At 43.2% G+C, this 23,918-nt stretch overlaps 1 protein-coding gene across 8 annotated transcripts in view; it reads right to left on the bottom strand.

The window, feature by feature from the left end:
• plce1 (phospholipase C, epsilon 1) overlaps nt 1–23,918 on the bottom strand; it is a 49,925-nt gene that overhangs the window by 2,097 nt on the left and 23,910 nt on the right. For 3 of the 8 annotated variants that reach the window (XM_057025031.1, XM_057025023.1, XM_057025040.1), the window contains 38 exons: nt 18,768–18,922; nt 18,314–18,478; nt 15,073–15,218; nt 14,848–14,995; nt 14,565–14,675; nt 14,378–14,487; nt 14,150–14,266; nt 12,572–12,613; nt 12,260–12,388; nt 12,042–12,178; nt 11,591–11,697; nt 11,372–11,496; nt 11,119–11,263; nt 10,850–11,014; nt 10,652–10,766; nt 10,416–10,575; nt 10,210–10,332; nt 9,443–9,579; nt 9,098–9,336; nt 8,919–8,980; nt 8,672–8,837; nt 8,493–8,600; nt 8,195–8,311; nt 7,693–7,851; nt 7,124–7,259; nt 6,862–6,903; nt 5,476–5,594; nt 5,116–5,233; nt 3,873–4,010; nt 3,381–3,671; nt 2,869–3,032; nt 2,181–2,442; nt 1,972–2,090; nt 1,562–1,690; nt 1,290–1,484; nt 914–1,114; nt 625–837; nt 160–271 (listed from right to left, as the gene is read on the bottom strand). In XM_057025031.1, coding sequence (XP_056881011.1) covers nt 160–271; nt 625–837; nt 914–1,114; nt 1,290–1,484; nt 1,562–1,690; nt 1,972–2,090; nt 2,181–2,442; nt 2,869–3,032; nt 3,381–3,671; nt 3,873–4,010; nt 5,116–5,233; nt 5,476–5,594; nt 6,862–6,903; nt 7,124–7,259; nt 7,693–7,851; nt 8,195–8,311; nt 8,493–8,600; nt 8,672–8,837; nt 8,919–8,980; nt 9,098–9,336; nt 9,443–9,579; nt 10,210–10,332; nt 10,416–10,575; nt 10,652–10,766; nt 10,850–11,014; nt 11,119–11,263; nt 11,372–11,496; nt 11,591–11,697; nt 12,042–12,178; nt 12,260–12,388; nt 12,572–12,613; nt 14,150–14,266; nt 14,378–14,487; nt 14,565–14,675; nt 14,848–14,995; nt 15,073–15,218; nt 18,314–18,478; nt 18,768–18,922 — 5,427 coding nt within the window. Of the gene's footprint in view, nt 1–65; nt 272–624; nt 838–913; nt 1,115–1,289; nt 1,485–1,561; nt 1,691–1,971; nt 2,091–2,180; nt 2,443–2,868; nt 3,033–3,380; nt 3,672–3,872; nt 4,011–5,115; nt 5,234–5,475; nt 5,595–6,861; nt 6,904–7,123; nt 7,260–7,692; nt 7,852–8,194; nt 8,312–8,492; nt 8,601–8,671; nt 8,838–8,918; nt 8,981–9,097; nt 9,337–9,442; nt 9,580–10,209; nt 10,333–10,415; nt 10,576–10,651; nt 10,767–10,849; nt 11,015–11,118; nt 11,264–11,371; nt 11,497–11,590; nt 11,698–12,041; nt 12,179–12,259; nt 12,389–12,571; nt 12,614–14,149; nt 14,267–14,377; nt 14,488–14,564; nt 14,676–14,847; nt 14,996–15,072; nt 15,219–18,313; nt 18,479–18,767; nt 18,923–23,918 lie in introns of all 8 variants that reach the window. The other 5 variants (XM_057025068.1, XM_057025049.1, XM_057025058.1 and 2 more) reach the window with 5 other exon arrangements.

The following is a 23,918-nucleotide window of genomic DNA, read 5'->3' as shown; positions in this document are numbered from 1 at the left end:
ATTGGCTAGTAGGGATTTATGTACAGTGTAAAGGGAAGTCAGATGTTAGAGACAGCATACGGTACCTGTTGTCTTCCCATGCACAGACAGCAGGCAGAGTGTGACCTCACTCCTGGAGCTCTGTCAGAGCCACACAACATGCAGCTCTATCATCCTTACTCTGGCCGGGGCCGTCCACGCCGCCGCCAGTCGTCATGCTGCGGCCGCGGCTCGTCAGTTTCTTCAGCTCACTGGCAAAGGAAATGACTTTCTTTTTGTCTTCCCGCACCAACTGGAAGCAGAAATGGAGTCAAAACGACATCTGTGCAGACAAATGTGCACGTCTGTATTATTTGATGCGAGGTCGTGTTGTCGCCATTAACAACTTCCAACAGCCTCGGAGAGGAAGAAAGAAAACAAAACACAATCTGAAAAACATAAAACCTTTATTCAGGAAGCCCCTCCTGGTTAAATCCATAAATAAATACTGACAGACAAATTAAACATATAAAACACAATAACATGCACATACCATAAAATACAGTGTCATGATTCAAGGGTCTCCGCTACGAGTTAGTACAAAACATGCAGGTTAATAGTCAGACGTCCATTCTACCATGAAGAGGTTAGCGCGCTGGGAGCTACCTGCTCTTTCAGTTTCAGAATGAACTTCCCCGCGCCCCGCCAGCGGCTCTGAGCCTGATAGACGCACTCGTGATCCAGCAGCATCCGCTGCAGAGGCTTAGTGGTGGAGGACTTCTTTGAGCCCACGTCTTTGGTTACTTCCTCCATTAGGACGTAGTCGCATGGATTGGGATTGGAGAGGATGCTGTAGGAATACTTGGCCTTGAATAAGGTCTGTTCAGGTTGGAGACGGGGCTTCAGTCAGTCAAAGATTCCGCAGACTCAAAGCTCTTTTCCTGCCTGTCCTCACCTGCTGGATGATGTCCTGAGCTGTGCTGTAGCGCGGGGCCTTGATCACAGTGTGAGGCTGCTCTGGAGAAACTTCATGGATCTGGACCAGGAACACATCATCCTCTGCTGCTGCTGCTCCTTCTCCACCGGCTCCCTCCCTGGCTCCGCCCACACTCCACTCCTCCTCTCCTTCTGGTGCTGCGTTCTTCTCATTTAATTTCTAGAAGAATAAAACACAATTTAAAAAAATACTCCTTAGTTGAAGTGTAAGTTATACAGGAAATCCACACGGGGGCGCCAAACACCGGATGAACGGTGGTTAGACTTCAAACAACATAATCAGCATGTTCATAAACATGTCGAGTGCTTTAAATGGCAGTGCCCTGTGTGTGTACCTCCTCTCTGAGCTTGAAGCAGATCCTTCCCACATATCCCTCCTCGGCACTCCAGCTGGAAACCAGTCGGACCACCTCCTCCTCCGGAGCAAGGGGGCGATACTGAGCACAGCGTTTTGTCTCACTGCGCTCCTTCGTCAAAGGAACCTTCTCCTCACACAGGAAGTAGGGATTTCCACCAGCAGAAGCTACGACCTGGGGATGATGCTTGATGTGAAACGATGCAGACAGAGAAGCAGAAGCAAACCAGAGTACTTCCCAACAGAACCGACCATGTCCAGCAGCTGTTTGGCAGTGATCTGCTCCGTCACACTGAACACAGTGAAGGGCTCAGGACCAGGAGCTCCGTACACCGTCACCCTGTGCTGCTGGGATGCAGGCTTCTCCTCAGAGCTGAACAGCTGACAGAGAACCCGATGTTATCATCACAGTCTGTTTTGGTCAAGTTAGCTGTTTTAGTTTAGTTTAATATGGTAAATCTACATTTATTTGACCGTTGCAAATATTTGACCTGATGTTTATGGTTGATTATGATTATGGTTAAACGCTGTCCTAAAGTTATTTAGTTCTTCATTTATTATTTTACACAATAAAAATGACCCAAAACCCAAGTTAAATGTTATTAGAAAACAACTTCTCACTAATAGCCATGAAGATGAACTCTGATTCATTGTAAACACACCAGGGATGAGGGAATGTCGCCCCCTGTCGGACACTCCTCTGTCCTTCGGCTATAGATGAACAAGCTTGACACTTCCAGAGATTCATTGTGTTGAGTCCTCAGCTGGATGTGTCTGTAACCTGAAACAGACAAAATCACACAATGATGAGGCAAAAAAAAAATCACAATTCTAAATCAAGTAAGACAGAAAAAAGAAGTGGGCTTTCCACCTGACTTGAGGGCTTTCAGAGGTAGAGTTCTCTGAGCAGTAGTCTGGGAACTGTTGTTCTCCACAACAGCAACGCGCAAGAAGCACATCTCTTCAAAGTGCACGGTGAACTGAAAGTGCTCGTTCCACATGGGGTTGAGGGTGTTGCGGTGGATGGGTTTGGTACGGAAGTGGGCGCTGTCGACCGGCATCCCCAGGACGTCCACCTCGATGCAGGGGCTGCCGCTGCTGTTACCGGGACAGACGTTCTGCCCCGAAACGATCTGAGGGAAAGCCGTGCTGATTAGAAAGTAACAATAATTCATGTGAGAAAGGCCAGAGAGAAGTCCCGATGCCCTGCCAAGGAAAACCCACACTCGCGTCCTCTCCTGCAGCCTGTGTCAGTGAGGCTACACCATCTCTGATGTGAATGTACAACTATTGAGAGAAAATCAAGTGGGTGGTCCGCTGTCAAACTATAAGCAGATAAAGGTCACTTTCCAATAAAAGAGACCAGTGAGACTTCAGCTCCCCCTCCCTTGACCAAATCCATCACAGCTTACCATGGCAGGTATGTTAATAAAGAAGGGAAATCTCTTTGCACCTGAGAACCAGCAGCTACAGCATAAAGCAACAAATGAAGAGAGGAAACAGGGTAACGACAGATCAAAACAGTGTTGAAGATGGAGTCGGGCCTCCGTGTGACTCACAGCAAGGGAGTAGACGGCGGGACTCATTTTTTCCACATCCCTCTCCATCGGACAGAACTGCTGATACATCGGACAGTTTCGGTCCCACAGCACCGCTGGTTTCAGGACATAGCCGCAGCCGCCGTTGGCCTCAAACAGAGCTGTGTTTAACTGCATGGGCAGGTCTGCGAAGCAACGTAAAATCTGTTTTAGAATAATCCCAAAAAGGGCCCCAAAAACTGAGCTCGAATTTCTGCATAATTGCACTGTGTCCCAGAAAGCTTGCAGGACTGTGTGCAAACTGCTTTCAAATAGGGAGGAAACCATTTGAAGCAGAGGGAGAGGCAAAAGAAAGCGAGATAAAGAGAGGACACAAAGTGAGATAGACAGCCCCAAAAGAAAAGGAAAGACAGGCAGAGAGAGAATTTCTTTAGCTCAAATTGTACAAAGATGTATCCGGCTCCTCAGACTCACTAAAAAGTCAGAAAATTTTGAAGGAGACCCAATGACGCATCTCTCCACACTGTCCTCACCGTCAGTCTGATAGTTGAGAGCCACCAGCTGAATGCCATGCAGCCAGAACAGCAGAGGGTTTGGGTTTGTGGAGTCGATCCTGGTGGCTGCTGGGTAAGTCCTGAGCAGCTGACACACGGTGTGCTGGATCAGTTTCTGAGAGTAACGCCGGCACAGTCGCTTGGCGGCGTTCTCATTGACGGAGGAGATGTGATAACACTTGGGTGTACGGATAATGGCGCTGAGAGAGGTGGGTGGACTGAGGACAGGAGACGTTTGCTGCTCTTCCCAGCTCAGGCGCTCGGCGCCACCTGCAGGTAGGAGAGGGAAAGTTAGAAAAGAGCATCACTTGGCATATACAGTAGCAATTTTGAAAACATTCCAACGATGGTTACTCAGCTTATTTCTTGCTTTCCCTCAACGCTACTGAATGTAAAGCATATGTGCTGCATTCTCTCTGTGAAACGTGCAAAGCAAAAAGTCGCTACATCTTTTCACACACCCACAATTACCTTTCCCAGGGGTGCGACTCGGAGTGGTGACCTCCCCTGTTGCGCTGCAGCGAGCTGGAGCCGTGCCAAATATGGACTTCCTGCTCTTTCCACGGTCTTTCCCTCTGCCGGAGCCAGCCGGAGACAGCGTGGACAGACCTGTTTCCCACAAACACACCAGAGACAAAGAAGAGAGGTCAATATTGCTGTTGAAACTGAACAAATCATTCACATAACGCTGTCACATAATGAAGAAGACGGAGGTCTAAATATCAGAGCATTTATCTTTGATGCACAAAGCTGGGAACACTGATAGTAAACTCTGTATTAGTTATAGATGGATTGGGCTCTGAACTCTGCAGGCCATAATGCCTCCATGGATCCAAGACTAACCAGATTCATGTCTTTGAATGCAGATGTACATATCTGACAATGGAAACCTGTTGTTTACATCTTTAGTTTAGAACTTTAATTTATTTAAGGTCTCTCACAGAATAAAACAAGTGAGGTCACACTAGATGACATCAATCTGATGCTGGATCTGACTGTTGAATCACGCCGTGCGATGGAACGCAGTCTGCTGTCTGTGTAAATCTTTGCCTTTGCAGCTCTCTGGAGCATGTAAACAAATAAAATACCGAGTCCACATAGGATGGTTCAAAAGGCCACATATCTTGAACTAAAAGACAAAAAGAGGTATGAAAAGGACATCTGAGGGAGGACAAATGTGATAAGGGCTATCTATTTAAGTGACTGACTGAGATAAATGGTAGTGTGGAATGAAAACAACCCAAATTAAAAGGAAATGGCTGAATATGAAAAGGAAAGTCAAAGATCTTCATCTGATAAAATGAGGAATACATCCAAAGTTGACACTTTGGCCTAGCAGGTGTTCAAGCTTCTGCAAAATTGGAAAGAAATATGTGATAATCTGACTACACTTCATTACACCTATAACCATTCCCCTTATGTAAAGTGCATCGCAGCCCTGTTGCCATCTGGACTGACGTCTCAATAGAGAAAACCTATCTTTCCCATGGGGCAGAAAATGATGCATTATCTTTGTGGGTGTCCTTGCGTGGGAGTGTAATGGAGTGGGATATTAAATGACTACCAATAATAAAAAATGTGAGGAAGACGGGGAACGGTTTGACCTATTAAACTCAAGAGCTGTAGAAAAACAACAGAACATTTCTGAAGAACAAGCAACTTTAAGGAAATCTAGGCTGTGAAAGTGAGAGGAGGAGATAAAAACATTGGTTACCAGGGAACTTCACGGCCTGACAGTAGATGACGAGGTCAGACAGCTCCTGAGCGATCTGTCGACTTTCCTTTTTGTTCTGTGGAAGGTAGAACTCCTCGCCCAGTTCCATGTCAAACACCTACAGACAGACAGACAGACAGACAGACAGACAGACAGACAGACAGACAGACAGACAGAGAGAGAGAGAGAGATTTTGAAGTCTTTAATTAGCTCTTCAAACCATAAAATACAGTTGTAGAAAATGAATAATTAATTGGGAGTGAGGAAAACACTGGCAGGACGCAACTATGGAAAGACCTTCTTTTTTAGAATCGTAAAATAATTCAGGGATTTCTGGCCACTGTGAGTGAAGCCTCCTACCTTTCCTTTACTCTGCGTAGTGTTGTCAGGCTTCTTCATTCTCTTGGGTATTTCATCCACAGGCTGCTCCTCTTTGTCGGCTGAGCTTTTCACCTCAGGTTTGTCATCCAGGAGGTTGTCTGTGCAGAATTATAGGAGCTCTGTGATGATACTCGCAATTAAGCAGGAATCCAAATGCAAGGATACGGATGTCGCGCATTTCAGAAACGTGGCTAACACCTCATTAGTATGAAGATGCAACCTAAATATTAAAATGCACGAGCGTTCCTAGTTCCAGTGCTTACATACTCCCTGGAGCATATTTCCTACACAACTTGAACCGACGCCCATCCTATCTATACGAAACAAACAGCAATAACAGAAGGAAGTTTCTTATGCCTCCGTTTCTCCTGCAAATTCACAGCCAAAAATCCAGAGAAATTCCGATGCAAAAGCTACTAATCACGGTAAAGGTGATTCATTTCTGACTTTTGAAGACGGTTTGGCAACGCTGACTCAGTATGTCATAGTGTAGACAAAAACCAGAGATATGAGTTGAGCAGTCGGAGTCTGGAGCCAATTACCGCTGAACAACAGGTCCGTTTGTTTTGGAGAAGCAGCTAATCAACAGTAGGTAAGATTGAATCAAAAACAACACAGCTTAAGAGGTTTGGGGTAATTGTTTGAAAGGTCAATGACTTTTGGGTTTTTCTAACAGAAGCAAGAAGAGATCGGGGCTGGGACCGAGAGCAGGACCGGGTAGTTTCCCCTGGTCTGTTGTTTAGCGTGGGGGCAGCGTAGGGCCTGAGAAACCAGATGGCTTTGTTTTGTTTCCCCGAGGAGCCTGCCTGGCCACTGGCGAGGTCATACACTACTTCAGTATGAAGGGGAGGAAGAAGGGAGGTGATGTGTTTATGGGAGAAGAAGGAAAATCACGCAGATGTACTCTATTGTTAAAAGAAAATCTAAAGTGGACAGACATGTACAGTAATCTTGATGGCATTTGCGACTGCCAATAATCATTCCATCAGTGATATAAGTAGAGCACACAAAGCATACTGACTGAACACTCAGGGTTCAACTATTTAGATGAGAAAAGAAAGTACTTGTGGATGACAGAATGTCTACTGTTAGCATCACCACCTATTTGTAATGGATGCATTTTTCTTCATTCCTTTTTACAGATCAAATATTTTGCCTCTACTACAATCGTGTCTCCAAACAGCAGAGAGTGTGCAGTATTCCTGGGCTGTTCTCCAAAGATTACATTTCCGGAATGATAAGTTTAAGGAGTAAAGATGAAGTTTTAATAAACTCATAAGGGTTTATTAAAATAACTGTTCTGTAACTGAAAATGGAAAAATAGTTGGAAACACAGGCACGTAGCATTGAAGCTGTGCAATTTACCTTCCAGGCCACATGAGGCAGAAGAAGCTGTGAGGACATCAGCTATGAGGAAAACAGGCAGGAAAAATAGGACAGGAACAGACATCGAGGACAGACATTAAACAACATAAAGAAAGAGTTCAGTGTTAAAAAGGAGAAGGACAGTAAAGATGTGAACAACCACAGACTAAAGGCTTACAACTCAATCATTAACAGCAGCTATCTGAAATTCTACATGGAATCTCATCTTTTGCATTTGCCTTTTTTGCTTTGATTTCCTCACCATCTGAGAGAGACTCATAGTCATAGTCGTACTCGTCTTCTTCCTCTTCCTCGTCCTCGTTGGTTTGGGTCCCGGGAGAGGAAACCCCTGGTGAACCATTGCTAACCTGGGCCTGCATGTGGGCAAGCTGGTGAGCCTGCAATCAAATGATGGGGGACCGATTATTTTGTTCAAAAAAAAGAACTGTGTATGATTAAAGCTTATATTTGCACAGGAACGTACCCCTGTCAGGCAGGGTTGGCCAAATCCAGTCCTCGAGGGCTGGATTCGAGCTGGGTTTTGCGTCCTACCAGGCAAAAAACATTTCATCAAGCAAAGTGGGACCCCAGGTAAAAACGGTTGTCTGGTAGGACACAAAACCTGGCTTGAATCTGTCCCTTGAAGACTGGACTTGTCCACCCCCACCTATAAGGCGTGTGTATTCTAAAGCACTTTGTTTGTTGAATGGAGGCAAGAACTGTCGACGTCTGACTGGACTTGAACGAACACAAAGGTGATCCAGAGCCATTGAAATAGTGGTACATATAAAATCTAAATTGATCCATTTGAAATGGGACAGGTTGCTCCACCTTCTGCTTGAGTATGTCCACCGGAGCCTGGTGTGCTTTCAGCTTCTTATTCTTGAGGAGAATCCTCCCCTGCAGCTGCAGTGGAGATGGCAGGTGAGGGTCATCGCTGAAGTCGCTTTCAAAGAGGAAGCGTGTCACCAGACGCTCCCCAAACACCGTCTAAGGCAAAGAAATGTACAGTTGTCATGCAGCGTAAGCCCACGCTGTATATAAAAGCTGGAAATCTGGGGAGAGGAAAAAAAGGAAGAGTGCTTTCATCAAAACAAAACAGCACTTCAAATAAACAAGGCAGTGGTGACATCAGCAGACCAAAGGAACAGAGCTATCTGAGAATCAAAGACTTTTCTTTCTCCAGCCGCAAAGAAGTCTCTGGGGAGGAGAGGATGCTGGGAAGATGAAAGCGTGCTGATATTCCACGATGAATCTGTCGTGACCAGACATTTGTGGCATTCAAAAGAAATCTTAAAAAAGAAGTTGAAGGGGACTGAAGATTAGAACAGACCTTGAAGATTTCCGCCATCTTGCGCTGCTGCGGGAGGGAGCAGTGGTTCTCTATAGACAGGACGACGGGCATGTTGGAGTTGACAAATGCAGACCTGCTAATTGCTTCCACCACATCCTGAGGATCACGGGAGAGATTCAGTTTGTTATGAGAGCACTGCAGCACCAATTAATGTCAACAGAATTCAATGGAATCCAATGCTAATGAGATCAACCCAAAGCCCCTTCAAATGAAAGCTAAATGTAATAAAAGCGTCCGCCATTTCAGTCTGGTAAATCTTTCTATCTGAAGTTCAAACCTTAAATGGTATCTTGGTGGTAAGAGTGTGTCCGTGATAAATAACCGGCATGCCATCATCTCCATCCCAACAGTCCAGCTCAACACTTCTGCAGCCTTGCAAAAGCACCTGGTCCACAAAATGAAGAGTCAGGATTTACAAGCTGTTGCAATGAGGAATGAAATGAGAGCTTCACTCACCTGACTGTAAAGCTCAACAGAGGACTCCCCTTTAAGCTGGTGCCCAGTCAGATAAGTATTGTGAGAAGACTGAATGTAGTAATAAGACAGGGGATGCTGCAGTTCCTCCGGGTTCATCTGGGATTCCTCAATGTGTGAGGCAAAGTTATCCTTATCCATCAGGAACCTGGACAGGATGAAGAATTCAGAATGTCAGCACTTAAAGTTAGCTTGATATTTAAGACGTGTAGTGTTTATTTTTCTCCACCTTGAAAAGCCTTCGAATGACATCCACCCCATTTGTCTCATGCTTGATGAGGGTTCAAACTTCTGCAAAATAAAGGACAAAATGTTCTTTATTTGCTCACCTTCCGCCTTCGCTCATCAGTTTCATTAATAAAAGTTCTGAACATCTCCTAGATCTCACACCTTCCATCCAGACCTCACCTGTATAATGCTGAGGATCTCATCATAGCTCAGATGTTCTCTCTGACAGTTGACCAAGAAGTCGTTAAGTTGAGGGATGCCCAGTCCCAAAACCCCCAGTGATGCGTTTTCTACTCCCGTCCCGTTGGTCACAATGCTGGCCGCTGCAATGGCGTCTGAGATCTGCTTCTGGTTGTCAGACATCTGCTGCCTCGTTCGGATAAACAGACCAAGATCCGAACCATTGCGCGTTAATAAATCTGGAGTTTTGGACAAAAGAGACACAATGAGGGGTTGGTGAGATGCTTCTACATTTCGTTGACTGATGAAATCCTCCAACTAAAGCTGATGGGTAGTAACGGTTACCGAGGTCCGGCTGTAGACCTGTGTCTTTGTCATCTATCCTGAGATTGGTGTAAAGAGGAACAGACTCTGGATTTGAGCGAATGCAGGGCACAGCAAAGGTGTCAAACAGTTCCTTCAGATCCTTCCTGCTTCGGATACTGTGGAAGAAATAACACAACCCTGAATTCAGTGCCATTTTTGCCTCATAAAACGTTCAGCGGGCCAAATTAAAAATCCCATTTATTGACTTTTTAGATCCTCAACAGTATGATTAAGCGTTTTCAGTTTAGAGCGTTAGCTCTAAAAAGGATATATTTGACACGTCAGTGGAAATCAAACAGGAATTTCACTTTACTTGTGTCTTTCATAAAGGGTGAGCGAAGGCAGAATTTGGACAGAAGTTGAGAGGTAACGCTTAAATCGAAAAAATGTTGGAGGCCTGGTATGACAATAATCCACAGCTTATCAAGACAAAACACTGTTTCCTCTTGCTAAACAGGGGAATACTGTAATCTCTAAATATATATAGATTAAACATTGGAAAAGTGTGATAACAAGAAGTGTTTGTTTAATCATACTGTTTTCAGCTGCTATTGAATCGAACATTACAATTATATAACAAACTGGAATGAATGAGAAAAATACTGATGAAACAATGCAAAAGTTGGAGTTAATACATAAATATGTCAGGTCATTGTTTGGTCGGCGGATTACATCCAACCCAAAAAATGTTAGATACATCAGTTATGTGATTTTTTGCTATTTACAAACGCTATTTTTTTATCTACCTGAATGACTTGAAAAGCTCCACAAACTCAACAAAGCTCATTGTGCTGTCAGAGATCATGAGGTTCTGGAAGCCTCTGAAGCAGCCTTTACCACGGCCATGCCATGACCTGCTGCTCCATGCCCTAAAATCCAGAATGAAAATGTTAAAATGTCCATCTGAACGAAGCAAGTCTAATCCTTTTAGACAGTGCCGTTCGAGTCATACCCTGGCTGTGCTTTCACTGTTCCTGAGAGGGTTGGGGAGGACTGTGGGCGAGACTGATTGGAGCCAGTCATGCTGGAAGAGGAGGAGGAGGAAGAAGAAGAGGCTTGCAATCCAGGACTTTTATTGGTCGAGAGGGAGAAAGGTCCCGGGAAGCTATCTTCTACAGATACAGAGAACTCAGGGTAAATAAACGCATGTGAACAAGACAACATCATAGCAACAGAGGCTCTACAAACCTGGATCTTCGTGATCTATACTGTCAGACTCCGGTCCGTTTCGACATGTTCCTTCCTTACAGCTCCGTGTTTTCCGAGCAACCATCTCATCGTCAGTGGCATCTCCACTGTCTCCCTGTGTTGGAGATGGCAATAATGTACCTGCCTGCCTCACTCTAGATAACAAGGATTATTAAGGGTTTTATAAAGTCTACCGACCCTGACGAGGACCTTCTTCTTCTTCTTGGTCTTATCGTTGATGCTCAAAGGACTGTTTTTCTGATGGGCAGATTTCTCTGTTCCACCTGTGCTCATGTTCCATCTCCGGCCTCCAAACAGCTCAATGGCTTGGGCTAATGTGGGCCCTTCATACCTGCCATCCTCCTGGCAGATGAATAATAATCAATATATCAGAATTGTTAAAGCCAGTGAAGCACTCTCCAAAACATCCTATTAATAGAAATGCATGCTTTCCTGTAAGACTGTACCTGATATAAACTGACATACTGCCTCCGCAGCCACTGCAACCGCTGATCAGGAAACTTCTTCAATTTTCGTGTGGCCGTCACCAACTCTGACAAACCTTTATGGAGCATTTGCGTGGTGTGGTTTGGAGCCACAAAGTGCAGAAGTCTACAGATACGTGTAAAAGCAAGGTTTTAGCATTTCGGAAACAACAACAACTTCAAGCTAGTGCCGAAGGAAGGGATTTCCCAGTCAAAGCTGGTGACATGCACTGACCTGTTGTCAGTGGTACTGACACCATAGAGGAGGCTCAGGGTGTTCTCCTCCACTGTCATGTGGCTCAGCTTGTTTTGCAGACATACAGCATGAACATCGACTCCCTGATGACCCAGGAACACTGCCTGCATGTTCCCATAAAAACATTCACATTAAACCTATTTTAACTTTTAAAAAAAGAAATCATTCTTATATCCAACATACACTGGGAAAACCAACCTTCACCACTCCAAGGTCCAAAAGCCCCTCGGCTAGTCCTGCGACGACGGCCTGTCCTAATCCCAGTGGTGGCTCTGTGGGGGAGGCCCCACCTTTCTGTGGGTTACCTGCCATAAATCACATTTATGATGCGTTTGCAATGCAGTGAAGTCAGAGGAACCTGTGCTACCTTGGCGACAAATGTAACTCATAAGCTCTACAGATGATACAGCAGTGGCATGCCTTGAATAAACACATACACAATTTTCATAAATCATAATAATGACAAAGGAAACAGGACATATTGTGGATGCCAATTTTTCATTTTTGTAATAGTAATAATAAAGAACTGGGGCTCTACTCCATAAATACACCTTATAGATATCCAGTTAGAATTTAGTACGTAGGCTTCTGTGTGTAACCAGTTATTCACATAATAAACTAGAACTCAGAGTAAAAGTGGCATAAATACCCCAGGTGAGCGTTGTGTTGTCGGGCTGCAGCCGCAGCAGACAGCGTGCTGAGAGGTGGCTGTCCTGGTCGTAGTGGATGACCGTGGCCCCCTGCAGCAGAAACTGGTGAACATCCGGCTGCAGCGATAACACGTACCTAGAAGGAAAAGACGTAAATGCATGGAATGTCTGCTGGTTTCTCACTAGGTGCTGTGCTGCATGCGTGGGATTTTCCTACCAGGGAATGAGCTCGGTGCCATGGTTGAAAGCCTTGTGTGTTTCTTCAGTCCCCTGAAACTCCCCCTCTTTCACTGCAGGCTCAGATGGCAGGTCTCCGTCTGAATCTGACAAGTCTCCCACCATGAACCTGAAGAGGAGTGCATGAAAAAGAAATGACAAACCTTCTGGAAATGTAAAACTCCGATTTGTGCTTTATTCTTTAAAGCAAAGACCCTCATGCACAGTGTCATTCCACAGTCCGCATTATTAAAGAGGTTTCTACTGCCACTGCAACGTTAGCCATCATGTTCAAACCCCTGGCTCCACTTACAAGGCACGTTTTGTTTCTTGGGGCATCTTAAATGAACGTGAACTGGAATGGAAGGAAGACAGGAATTAAGAGTAAACAGAGATTTCTGCAGACTTCAAAAAGAAAAAAAAAACACAAGAGAAAGAGGATGCCACTGGGAAAGGTCAAGAGAATGGAGAAGGCATTCCTAGGCTTGAATAAGAAAGATAATATTTATCTGTGCCGCAGGACAGTTGGACACCATAACCTTGGCCACAAGAGGCTTGTTGTCCTCAGAATGCTTACATTTAAAGAAAATGGTACCAAACCAGAGAGCACCTACCTTTAGTAAGAATTTTCTTTAATGGAAATAGGTCTCTTACAATTGTTTCACATCCAAATCTCAGCTAGTGCTGTGAACTATTTGCCGCCAGGGTGGTGATAAGGACCAGAGCTCTGCTTCTTCCTGTACTGACAGGAAACTAACCAGCTATGTATTTTCTCTGTGACACCAGAGTTTCTGTGGTAATCACTTTATCTGAGCGGTTACGTTAGAAAACTACATTGTCTTGTTACGTAGATGTTTGGCAAAAGCTATGAGTAATACAGGAATCTACAGCAACAGGAAAGCAGCCGGCAAAAACTGGCTGAGTGAGACATCTGAGTATCAGATGTAGATTTGGAGTAAACCTTTCAAGCTTCTGTTAGAGGGATGAAGGGGACGGACGCTCATCTTTCAGCAGGACTAGGACCCAAAGTATAAATCCCAGCTAACAAACAGCAGCTGAAGGAGATTCAGACTCTGACTTGGGTTCTTTTGGCTCATACATCATAAAAACATTTTAAAAGAAGTTGCAGACTTTTTTACCCAGTGCAACTAGAACTGCTCTCCACAATGGACCATTTCCTGGATTTTTCCCACAGTTCCCAGTTAACCTCTTAAAGAAAAGGTCGTTTAAAAAGGTACACATTGAGTCAATGATAATGGGCCAAAAGCACACGGTAATAAATTAAAATTGTAGAAAACGCATATCATTACCTAAAAAGGTACTATTAAATGTAATTACATGTTTGCTTGTAATTAACATTTGCTTACTAAGTGAAAAAACTGTTATTTTTTTCTTTTCAGCAAGGATGCTGAGCACCACAGCAGGCTGTAATTCTTTTTCATTATGGTCCATTTTTGTTGGTGCATTGCACTGAGTGCACAAGACCACAGATGTTCTATGTGACAGGAGTACTTACATGGTTCAAAAGAATTGTTTTCACAAAGCTTTCACTTTGACAGGGACATTTTACAGCTTATATTTGGCATAAGTTTAGGTCCCTAGAGTACTAAATCAATAAAGTTTCAAAAACAACCTCCTAGAGCCTTGATGTACTGAGTCACATGTTTTGTGCCATTTGAGTCTGTGCCGTATGTTCTCAAATGTTTACACAGCTCACACACCATCCCCCACGCTCAGAGCTCATCCTTCACTTGGCCAGTTCCAAGACTAAACAGATTCATCCTTCCTAAGGTCTCCTTAAATGAGACTAATATCTATCTCACTCTTTGACCTCTGATGCTGGACAGGATTCTAGGGAAAATAAATGGCTAAAAAAAGAATGATGACTGACTGATTACGGCAGCGGTCCTTGAAGGAGTTGTTTCTGGAAGTGGGGAGTGGACAACTAGAAGAAGGGCTGGTTGAGCCATCATCAGTGTCTTCCACCTCCAAACTACGATTACAGGATCTGAGCAGAAATAATCGGGAGGGTTACCGATGTCTCAACAAACAGATCTGAGCTCACGAGTGCTAATGAGGATAAAGGTATAATGCATACTTCTCACAGGATGTAGTTTACCTGATAATCTGGAGAATGTTACTGACAGTAGCTTCTTTCTCTGGGATGTGTAGACCATCAGGACCAGACCGCAACAGGAAGTTGTGCTGGCCGCTATAGTCTGAAACAAACTACATCACCAAGAGAACAGATCAAATAAAGGTGAATAAATTCCAGCCACTGCTCCATCTTGAGAGCATTTTGGTACCTCTATTGAGTCTTCTGAATTCTCCAGAGGAGATTTCAGGCTGATTATGCTTGCTGTTCCATCCAGTGCATCACTCAGCTCCTTTAGAAAGACCCCACAGAAAGGCACCACCTGTGGTGCACACACACACACACACACACACACACACACACACAACACACACACACACACACACACACACACACACACACACACACACACACACACACACAAAGACATTACGAGTTAATGCAGGACCTCTGAGATTTGACTCCCAATGTCATGTGCACAAGCAACAACCTACCTTACATCCTGGGATGTTGAGAGCTCTGGTCACAACCTTCTTGTACTCAGAGGAGGATTCATGTTGAGCCATAGCATCCTTCAGGCTACGCATGGTCTCGATGTCAGTCTGGTCCATAAATTGCCACATTTTCAGCACCTTACGGGACCTGGAGTAACAACAAGAGTTCTGAAGCCATGGGTGCAGAGCAGAATATTGACAAAGCACCTGTGTCTGTCTTTAAACCTGAGTCCAGCCAGGAACTCCATGACGCCATTGTAATTGCCCATGTTCCAACAGCACTTTGCAACATTGACCAGATAGGAGAAGACCTCTCTCTTCTCTTCCATGGACCCTGCTGTCAGAATCAGCCAGGTTACCCATGAGCTCACCTGTGGACAAAGACATTTCTTAATGATGATGAGACGTTCAAGAGACAGTGGGCACAGGCAGCATCGCTTCTGTTCAGTCACCAATGTTGACTCAAGTTCCTGTTCAAAACATTCTTTTTTATTTAAATGCAAAATACAAGTGTAACCATGTCAACTTCAAGGTCCAACTCCCAGAGTTCCAGCAGTTCACTGTGGCATGTTGATGTGTTTACGTCTTTCTCTAATGATTTATTGCAAGTTCCCAACATTTTCTGAATAATTTCTTTCAAATCTTTAATACTGTTCTTATGAGAAAAATTGAGCACAGGGTTTCCTTATTTTGAGAAGCAACGTCATGTTACCATGTAGGGACTGTGTGGGGGTGTCAGACAACTGCTTGTTGAAGCTTACTGAGGATTCTCTGAAGAGCAAAGTCAAAGGTGTAAATAGAATAGAACAGAATAGGCTTTACTATCTACGTAAACTATGGCTTCTGTAGTGCTGCTGATGGAAACCTGAACTTTAGAACAGACATAATTGGCTCTGGCTGCTGGTAAATATCTGAGATTCAACACATTGGTGGAAACTGGGAGTACTGCTGCAGCATGTTATATGAAGCCTGATGACTGGACAATTCAAAGGCCATGTAGTCCACAGTGTAATGACAGGTTAACCTATATTTTTTGCTTTTTTAAAACTGTGACATTTATGAAAAGCCCCCCCCAGATGGCCACACACGCAAGGACATCCACAGGACAATGAATCAGATCAAAGGTCTCTGAGCTGCACTCTGTCTCTGCACTGACTGGCCCCTTGCACGTGTAAAAGCCATGGTAGGAGAGCCAGACATGTATCAGGGTCAGCTTCCTTTCACATTCTCTCTGACTTACTCACACACATACACATACTTACTTGCAGCGCAGGAAAAGATCAGATTTCAATCTGTCTGCATGCTGCTTTCTGGTGTCTCAGTGGGTTTAGGCCTCATAAACGTTGAACACACATAAAAGTCCATGCATGCAAACGGCATTACGTCCCTGCAGGTGGTTAAAACAACCCCCTTGACCTACAGATCTATTACAGGGTTATGTAAGAATTTGTAAAGCTGACCACAGAGTCTGACTTCACAGATGCTAAATAAAGCCACACTCGCACAGAGTCTTTAAACACATAACAACAGGCTGTACATGTAAATGAGGGACTCATTTGTCTTTTCATCTGTTCTTTTTAAAATTTGGTTTGGTTTTAACACCGGCTAGGCATTGGCATTAATTTAAGTGCTTATTAACGCTGTTGCTGCTTTGCCTTTTCCCTCCCTGTGCAAAACCAGAGAAGAGCGGGAAAAAAAGAATGCTGCGCCTAATGAGCAATAATCCAGCTGGACAGAGGAGGTGGTGGAATATTGAATCAAAGCAACAGTTCCAGTGGCAACCAGAGCAGATGAGACCACTGAAAGACACCCCTGCTGCCTCACAGTAAATATCTACTGTTATCTGTTACCCCCCTGCTCAGGACAGGATGTGAGCACCTTTTGGGCTGAATTACAGTTGCAACTGTGACGGCCTGCAAGTGCTCTGACTGGTCAGCAGCGAACAGGTCAGTATGACAAATGATGCATGTTTGGAGGCTGTGCTGCGTGACAGACAATAGAAATCAATAAAGCATATAGAGAATGTATGACGACAAAGATGAGCACAAACCAATTGTACACATACTGTATCAGCATACTGACAACTAAGGTGGAGTTATGGATACGCTGATGCCCTACAGGTGTTTGTGAGGGTGCCGGTCTATATCTGTGAGTGTGTCATTATCAAAATAAGAGACCAGGTTTCTCCTTGATACACAAATGACATAACAAAGGATGATAGAGAGCCATTACAAACTCGGGGAGAGCACACACTGTACTGTCCTCTCAAAGCTAAACACTGTGGATGGACACAAAGGGGCCCAAACTGCCTACCCTTCCAAGTTTTTCTATGCTCTTATCTTTCACTCCCATACATGGCTTGAAAGGGAACAGAATCAAAAGCATTTGATACTTTGGGGGGAAACGTAACTGCTTGCATGATCAAAATGATTTCTGTCAAGTGTGAGAAAAGAAAGTGGACCTAAATGTTTTCTAATACAAAATCCCAAGCGTAGAAATCCAGCTTAGAGCAGTGTCTGAAGTTGTTGTGACAGATGGTTCCACAAATATATATTATGGAAAAATGATATCAGTTATTAATTGAAACTAAATTTGTAAAATAAAAATGAATTGCAATTTACTATTTCATCCTGACTCCTGCTCATTGTAATTTGATTTCTGAGGAATCCAAAAAGAAAACCACAAATGACGGTTAAAAGTGAAAGATAAGATGTCCTGACAACATCTAATCTTCTGTGTGTCCTGATGTAACATAACTTTATAGCTTTAAACATGTCTTCACAGGGAGGACCACTAATGTCATTTGGGTATTATGCCCATATATGGTAAGAATGCACATTTGAGAGACTACTTCTTTGTCTTCTTGACTTAAATGAAATTAATTGACAAGAAAGGCATGTTAATTAAAGATGACACCACTAATAATTCATCTCTCTAGCTTCTTTAAGTCACTCTTCAAAAAAAGCCAACTTACTTTATATTTATTGTTGGATTTGATAAAAAGGCATGTGACTTTGTTATGAACTTAAGGTTGATGACTGCAACGACAAATATGAGAAGGCAAACCCACGCAGAGAAAAAATAGCACTCTGCTGTGTTTTTTAACCACATCCTTATCATATCACAAGAGATCTCACCCATATTTGGTGACATCACTGTTGGATGAACTTTAGAAGGAAAATTAGATGTTTTTTTAGGTTGCCATTCTATATACGTAAGTGCCCTCTTTCGACACAAATAGGTCTGCAAAGTCAAACCAGCCTTCTGATTTGTATCGCTGTGAATTTTAAGACAGAATGAGCTACTATATCGAACCATCAGTGGTTTCATGTAGGACCTTGACAACATTAACAGTCGATTGACTTCCTCTGACAGGACAGGATAAAACCTGTCGTCCTCAAAGGCAAACTTCCTTCTGCACACTGATGGCGCACACTTCGTATAAGGGATTTCCCCGGCTTCTCACCTCATTGAAGCGTGCCACCAGGTCCTCCACTGCATTGTGACGAGAGCTCTGTGTAGACATGGCTGGCACAGAAAGTGATGCCTTAAGGCTTGGGTGATGTTTGCTTTGACACTCGGGACTGCCCAGGTCTCTTGTAAGGAAACAGAGGTAGTCCAGGGGGAAAACCTATGGATGCACACAGTATAACTAAATTATTAGAATTGCAAATGAAAGACCAAATATACACTGTTAAGCACACAAACTTCCATTCCATTGCCAGATTTCGTGATAATCCTGTGCAGTGTCACAATATTCATTTCCATCCAGAAATTTAGTCATTTTCAAAGTCAGACTGCAACAAAAAGTCCAGCACCTTTCAAAAACTGACAACGTCTGAGCGGTGACTCCACATGCAAATTCATATATAATGAACAAGCTCGATATTTTTTTTGATATGTGAGTAAATTCCTCTGACCCGCTGGTAGAGCTGCTGCTCCTGCTCAGTGAGGATGCAGGCGATCTCCTCGGGGAACTGAACAAGGTGCCGCATTTCTGCCATCTCCTTACTGATGCCGCTGACGGCGGGAGACAGCGCACTGCTGCTGGTCATGCTGTTGGCCAGCTGACGCTCTGGATGGACAAATAAAGGGAGAGAAATGTAAAGAATCCATTAGTCTCACAGAGTTGTCTTAGATTGAAATATTGCGTAATAGTGGCAAGAACAGGAGGATTACTGTAAAGGTGAAGAGAAATCCACCCAAGTTAATAAAACTGAGGCCGTGTCTCCTCCGCGGTTTCACTTTCACAGTAAAATTGTGAAGCTTTAATGAAAAATGTCTGTTGATCATAAATATCTCCTGATCCTAACATGTGCACCACCTACTCTCCATGCGGGAGAGAGAAAGTCTGCAGCCAGAACCTCTGCACACATGAAGTAAACAGCATTGATCAGCTGCTAGTTCTTGTGTTTAGATTACAGTCAGGTCCATTAGTCCGTCTGTTTACACATACAAATGCAAACCCGGCCCTCGTTGCTGCCTTTGAGAATCTAGTGGACACGCTGTGCAGGAGTTTTAGAGCAGCCAGCTTCACATGCTGAACATTTTCTGGGTGAGTCAACAGAGCACTGCAGGAAACATTTGAGGGCTGTTATTTGTGAAGGCAGAAAAGTGACTTATTTTACTTCCAGCAGGACCACTCACCCTCCCTAACACCCTTTATTAAGATGTGTCCGGAGGTAAATGTTGCAGACAGCTCCAATGCGAGCCAAGACCCTGCTTCTTAACACTGTACAACATTTATATTGCCAGACACAAGCAATGAAATGGACAAGAGACAAGAGGAGGTAGATCACCTCAAACAAACACCAGGCATTAAAGTATCTGCTTCTTGTTAACTGTCACACACAACGAAATCTACCTAGTCCTGCTCCTGCAACAAGACATAATAAAAGGTGTATACTTATATGCAGACACACACTTAAAGGTTGTCCCTGGTAACCCCTGAGATGTGCAACAGGTAACCAAGGCAACAGCAGGGGCTGCACTCCAGAAAGAAATAGCTTATTTGCACTCTTTGATTTGTAGATCCGGCTTTACCACTTCTGTAAAGAATTTCTGCTCACTCTGTGTGTGTGTGCGTGTGTGTGTGTGTGTGTGTGTGTGTGTGTATGTGTGTGTGTGTGTGTGTGTGTGTGTGTGTGTGTGTGTTTGTGTGTGTGTGTTCTACAGAATACTATGCAATGAGTCCAAACAAACTGGTATAAAAATTAATGAAAGAAATAAATTTGGACATTTTAAAAAGTAATCAAAAGCTGTGAGAGGAAAATGGTGTTTTTTTTTAAATTAAAGCACATTTGTAATGAACAATTAGAGAAGCAGAAATGATTTAAAGCCCAATGAATGATTAGAGCACAAGTGAATACTCTGTATTTTACACTCGATATGCAGATATAAATAAATATGTGTCATGTATGTAAATAAATCATTTGTCACAGTTAGTGAGACACCTTAATCCACTAAATCCTCAAACTATGCTAACGGGAACCGGCCATGTATCATCAATCATCCAGTGTGGAATCCATTCCTGGGTTTTCTCATGGATGTATTTACATTAAATAAACATCATCGTTATATAATCACAGACAATTTGAGGATTCATGTTTTCAGCTATGACACTGAGACTGCAGAATATGGCTTCTGTGTATACTTGGCTGTAATTTGCCCAAATGCTGTGAAACGTAGAAACGATTTCATACCGAGAGGAAAAATGTGTCTTACAAGATTACTTCTTCAAATCTTTACAAAATTACTTTTTCAAATGTTCAGGCAATGTTCAATCATCTTTCTTTATTACCAACAGAAATGAAGGAGCCTGGCCGCCTGCTTTACATGCAGTCCCTCTGAAGTGGAAATGGAGACACTCTCCAATCAGTCATATGAATTTCATGACTACAAAAAGGCCTCAACAATTCATTTATTCATCTTTTAAAATTGGACATACACATGCAAACAAAGCTATAATCAGGGGTGAGGGGGTGGGTGCCTCTGTAGGTAGGTGTACACACACACACACACACACACACACGCACGTGGTGCAAAACACACACAAAATGTAATATGCACAGTGATACTGCAGCGACGCCCTTATGACAATGAATGATCATATACCTGCACTAATTCACCTTTAGGCTCCTCTGGTCTTTATGCATAGGCTTAGTCATCTGTAATGCATGAACACTCGAGCAGAGTTAATTAGGTGAACATCCTTTTCAGGCTATTTTACAGCGTAATATAAGAGACAGCACAGCATTAATAGAGCCAGGAAATAAAGGCATCAATGCGTTTGTGTGTCTTAAAAACAATAGCTCGGCAGTATTTGAAGATGATGCTGTAAGATAATTGGCATTACAACTCAGCCAGTGACAGCGCGCGCACACACACACACACACACACACACACACACACACACACACACCATTGTACTTCTAAATTAATGAGGACTTTAACAGACATAATGCATTCCCCAGCCACTTGTCCAAAACTAACCATCCCAACTACTCTCTAACCCTGACCCTGACCTACCCTAAGCCCAATACGAACCTCAACCTTAAAACCTTTTCTTAATCCTCAAAAAGACATTTTAATTTGTGAGAACCAGCCAAAATGTCCTCACTTTCCAAACCCCCCCTCAGTTTGCTAGTAGAAAGACATTTTTGCTACTCAATACAGCATGTAGCAAGTACAAGGACGCACATAAACACACCTGCAGTGCTTGGAGAATTCAGGGCTTATGAAAAATAACTGTGATATGATGGAGTAATCTTTAAATCAAAAGTTTTGTCCCCTCGCTACCAAAGGAAAATTGAACATTCGCACTGCCAACAATCGTGACTGCCAAGCACAGACCCTTGTTGGACATGTGGACTGATGTCAGAAGCTCGTAACAACCCGATGACAACTTCCCCAGCGGAGTATGTAGGGCATCCTAACAGGTGCAACACAAGCATCGTGAGTCAAAGGGCTGGTATGTATTGCTTTGAAATAAATAAATCTCAATGGCAGAAAGCACAAATTTCCTAATCCTGATGAAATGTCCCAAACTTCAGTCATCGCAATCTTGAATAAAACTGCACGGTAATTCGGTTTTTCCAGTTCCATTGCAGAGGCTTGCTGTAAACATCTGCAACTCCCTCCTCTCTCCCAGCATGAATGTGTCTGCTGTCAAATACGGAGGCCGTGGTGCAACTCCCATGCAGAAGATGAAGGAAAGCTAAAAAGTGTGAGGGTTCATAACCCAGATGCTGCATTCACAGAGCAGAACCTACAAATCTCAGTTTGGCTGCTGACTAACAATACTGTTGAATTATTACAGTGACGTCAGAGCTGAAATCACACTTAAGATACACTGGAATTGCACTCATAAATAATATATCTATCCCACCCCCTCATTAGTGTAGAACACTGTCTTAAATACCCAAGAATGGGGTAAGCAAAGTGCTCTTCAATATTTCGCACTGATGTGTACGTGAGACAGGTTAAAGATTGTAAACAAGCAGAGGCAGAAGCAAGAGGTTGAATTAGAAAAAGAATGGATACTGTAACATTCACTACAATGGGGGGGGGGGGGTCATATCATTTTTTTAAAGTCATTTGGTTTTTTTTAAATATCATGCGAAGGCATCATAACCTCTCACACACATTTTCAGACTAATGCACCACCCTTTATGTATTTAAATAAATGACCATTTAAATTAGATTTACAATGTTCATTTTATCTTTAGATTTGCTAATTTGTACACTTTTGTGATTGCTCTGAAATTAGCAAAATCAAGAAAAAAAACCAACAACACACGGTGCCATGTGCCAAATGTGTGTAGTTGACAACAATCACGGCAGCAACTAAACTACAGCACGGAGTCCAAAAACAAGCTGTTTTGGATAAAATGTACTAGTAAAATTACAAATGAAGACATTAAATGCTGTTTTCTGAATAACGGTCAACGCTACGATTCTCTAGTACCATGTTAGACTGCAACCAACCATTTAAACACCCGCATTTCTAATCTGCACATACACAATGCACACAGCGGCTGGGAGAATATGAGCCAAATAAATGTCTAGACAAGCGAATAAAAGTCTGGTCACCGAGACTCGGCAACAGGAACAGTGACTCACATGTCTGCTACTCACTGATCAGCTTGAAGTCCACTTTGTGCGAGTGCTTCATGGTTGCCAGTTACAGCTGATCACTCTCCGTCCACGCGTCACACAGCGACACTGGATCAGCAGTGCCTGAGGTCCACATGTCAGCCTGTTGACTCCCCCAGCTGCTCCCTCCCTCTCTCTCTCTCTCTCTCTCTCTCTCTCTCATCCTCTCTCTCTCTTTTTTTGCTCTACAGCTCGCTCCATGTCTTACTGGAACTGTCTCCTGCTCACACTCGATCACTGACAACTGCTCTTTCGTCCCCCTCTGCGCTCTCCCTCCCGCTCACCGTCATAGTCACCATAGTTGACTGCCACACTCTACAGTTGGAGCATGCCGTACACCGACACACACTCGTAAATAATACACTCTTATGCAGAGAGGAAATAAACAAATCCATAGACAAAAGAATAGCAAAATAATGCGAGCTTTCAACTCTATTGCATTTCTAAAAATATACTGTAGAATAAAGTGCTTTGAACTGATGAATTTCCATGATGACTGATTTGATCATTTAACATGATAAAAATCTTTTTACACTTTTTAAAATCACTGCAATTTTAGCAGCATTGTATTTTTTTTTATCTCATCTGAGGAACACTACAATGAGCACACGCTATAAACATCTAATAAACATCTAAATCAATAAAGTATCAATAAACTGTGATTGGCTTCTGCACAAATTGCAGCTGAGAAATGACAGCTGTTGTTTTTACCCATCATTTTAATCCTAATTTGATACCTCAGCATAGAAACCCGACTTCAGCACATCTAAGTTGATGATAAATGACTAAAACTGAACCGAATAAATCTAATATTTATTCAATTTTTACACAATATGTTTCCATATTTTCTCATTTTATTAACCATTAAATTGGAAGCAAGTATTCCACCAATAAAGTGATCTTAACTCGAAATGATA

Source organism: Takifugu flavidus, chromosome 1, assembly GCF_003711565.1.
Source record: "Takifugu flavidus isolate HTHZ2018 chromosome 1, ASM371156v2, whole genome shotgun sequence".
NCBI classification, from domain to species: Eukaryota; Metazoa; Chordata; class Actinopteri; order Tetraodontiformes; family Tetraodontidae; genus Takifugu; species Takifugu flavidus.
Note: the sequence above shows the minus strand (reverse complement) of the source record. Positions and strands in the feature narration are given on the sequence as shown.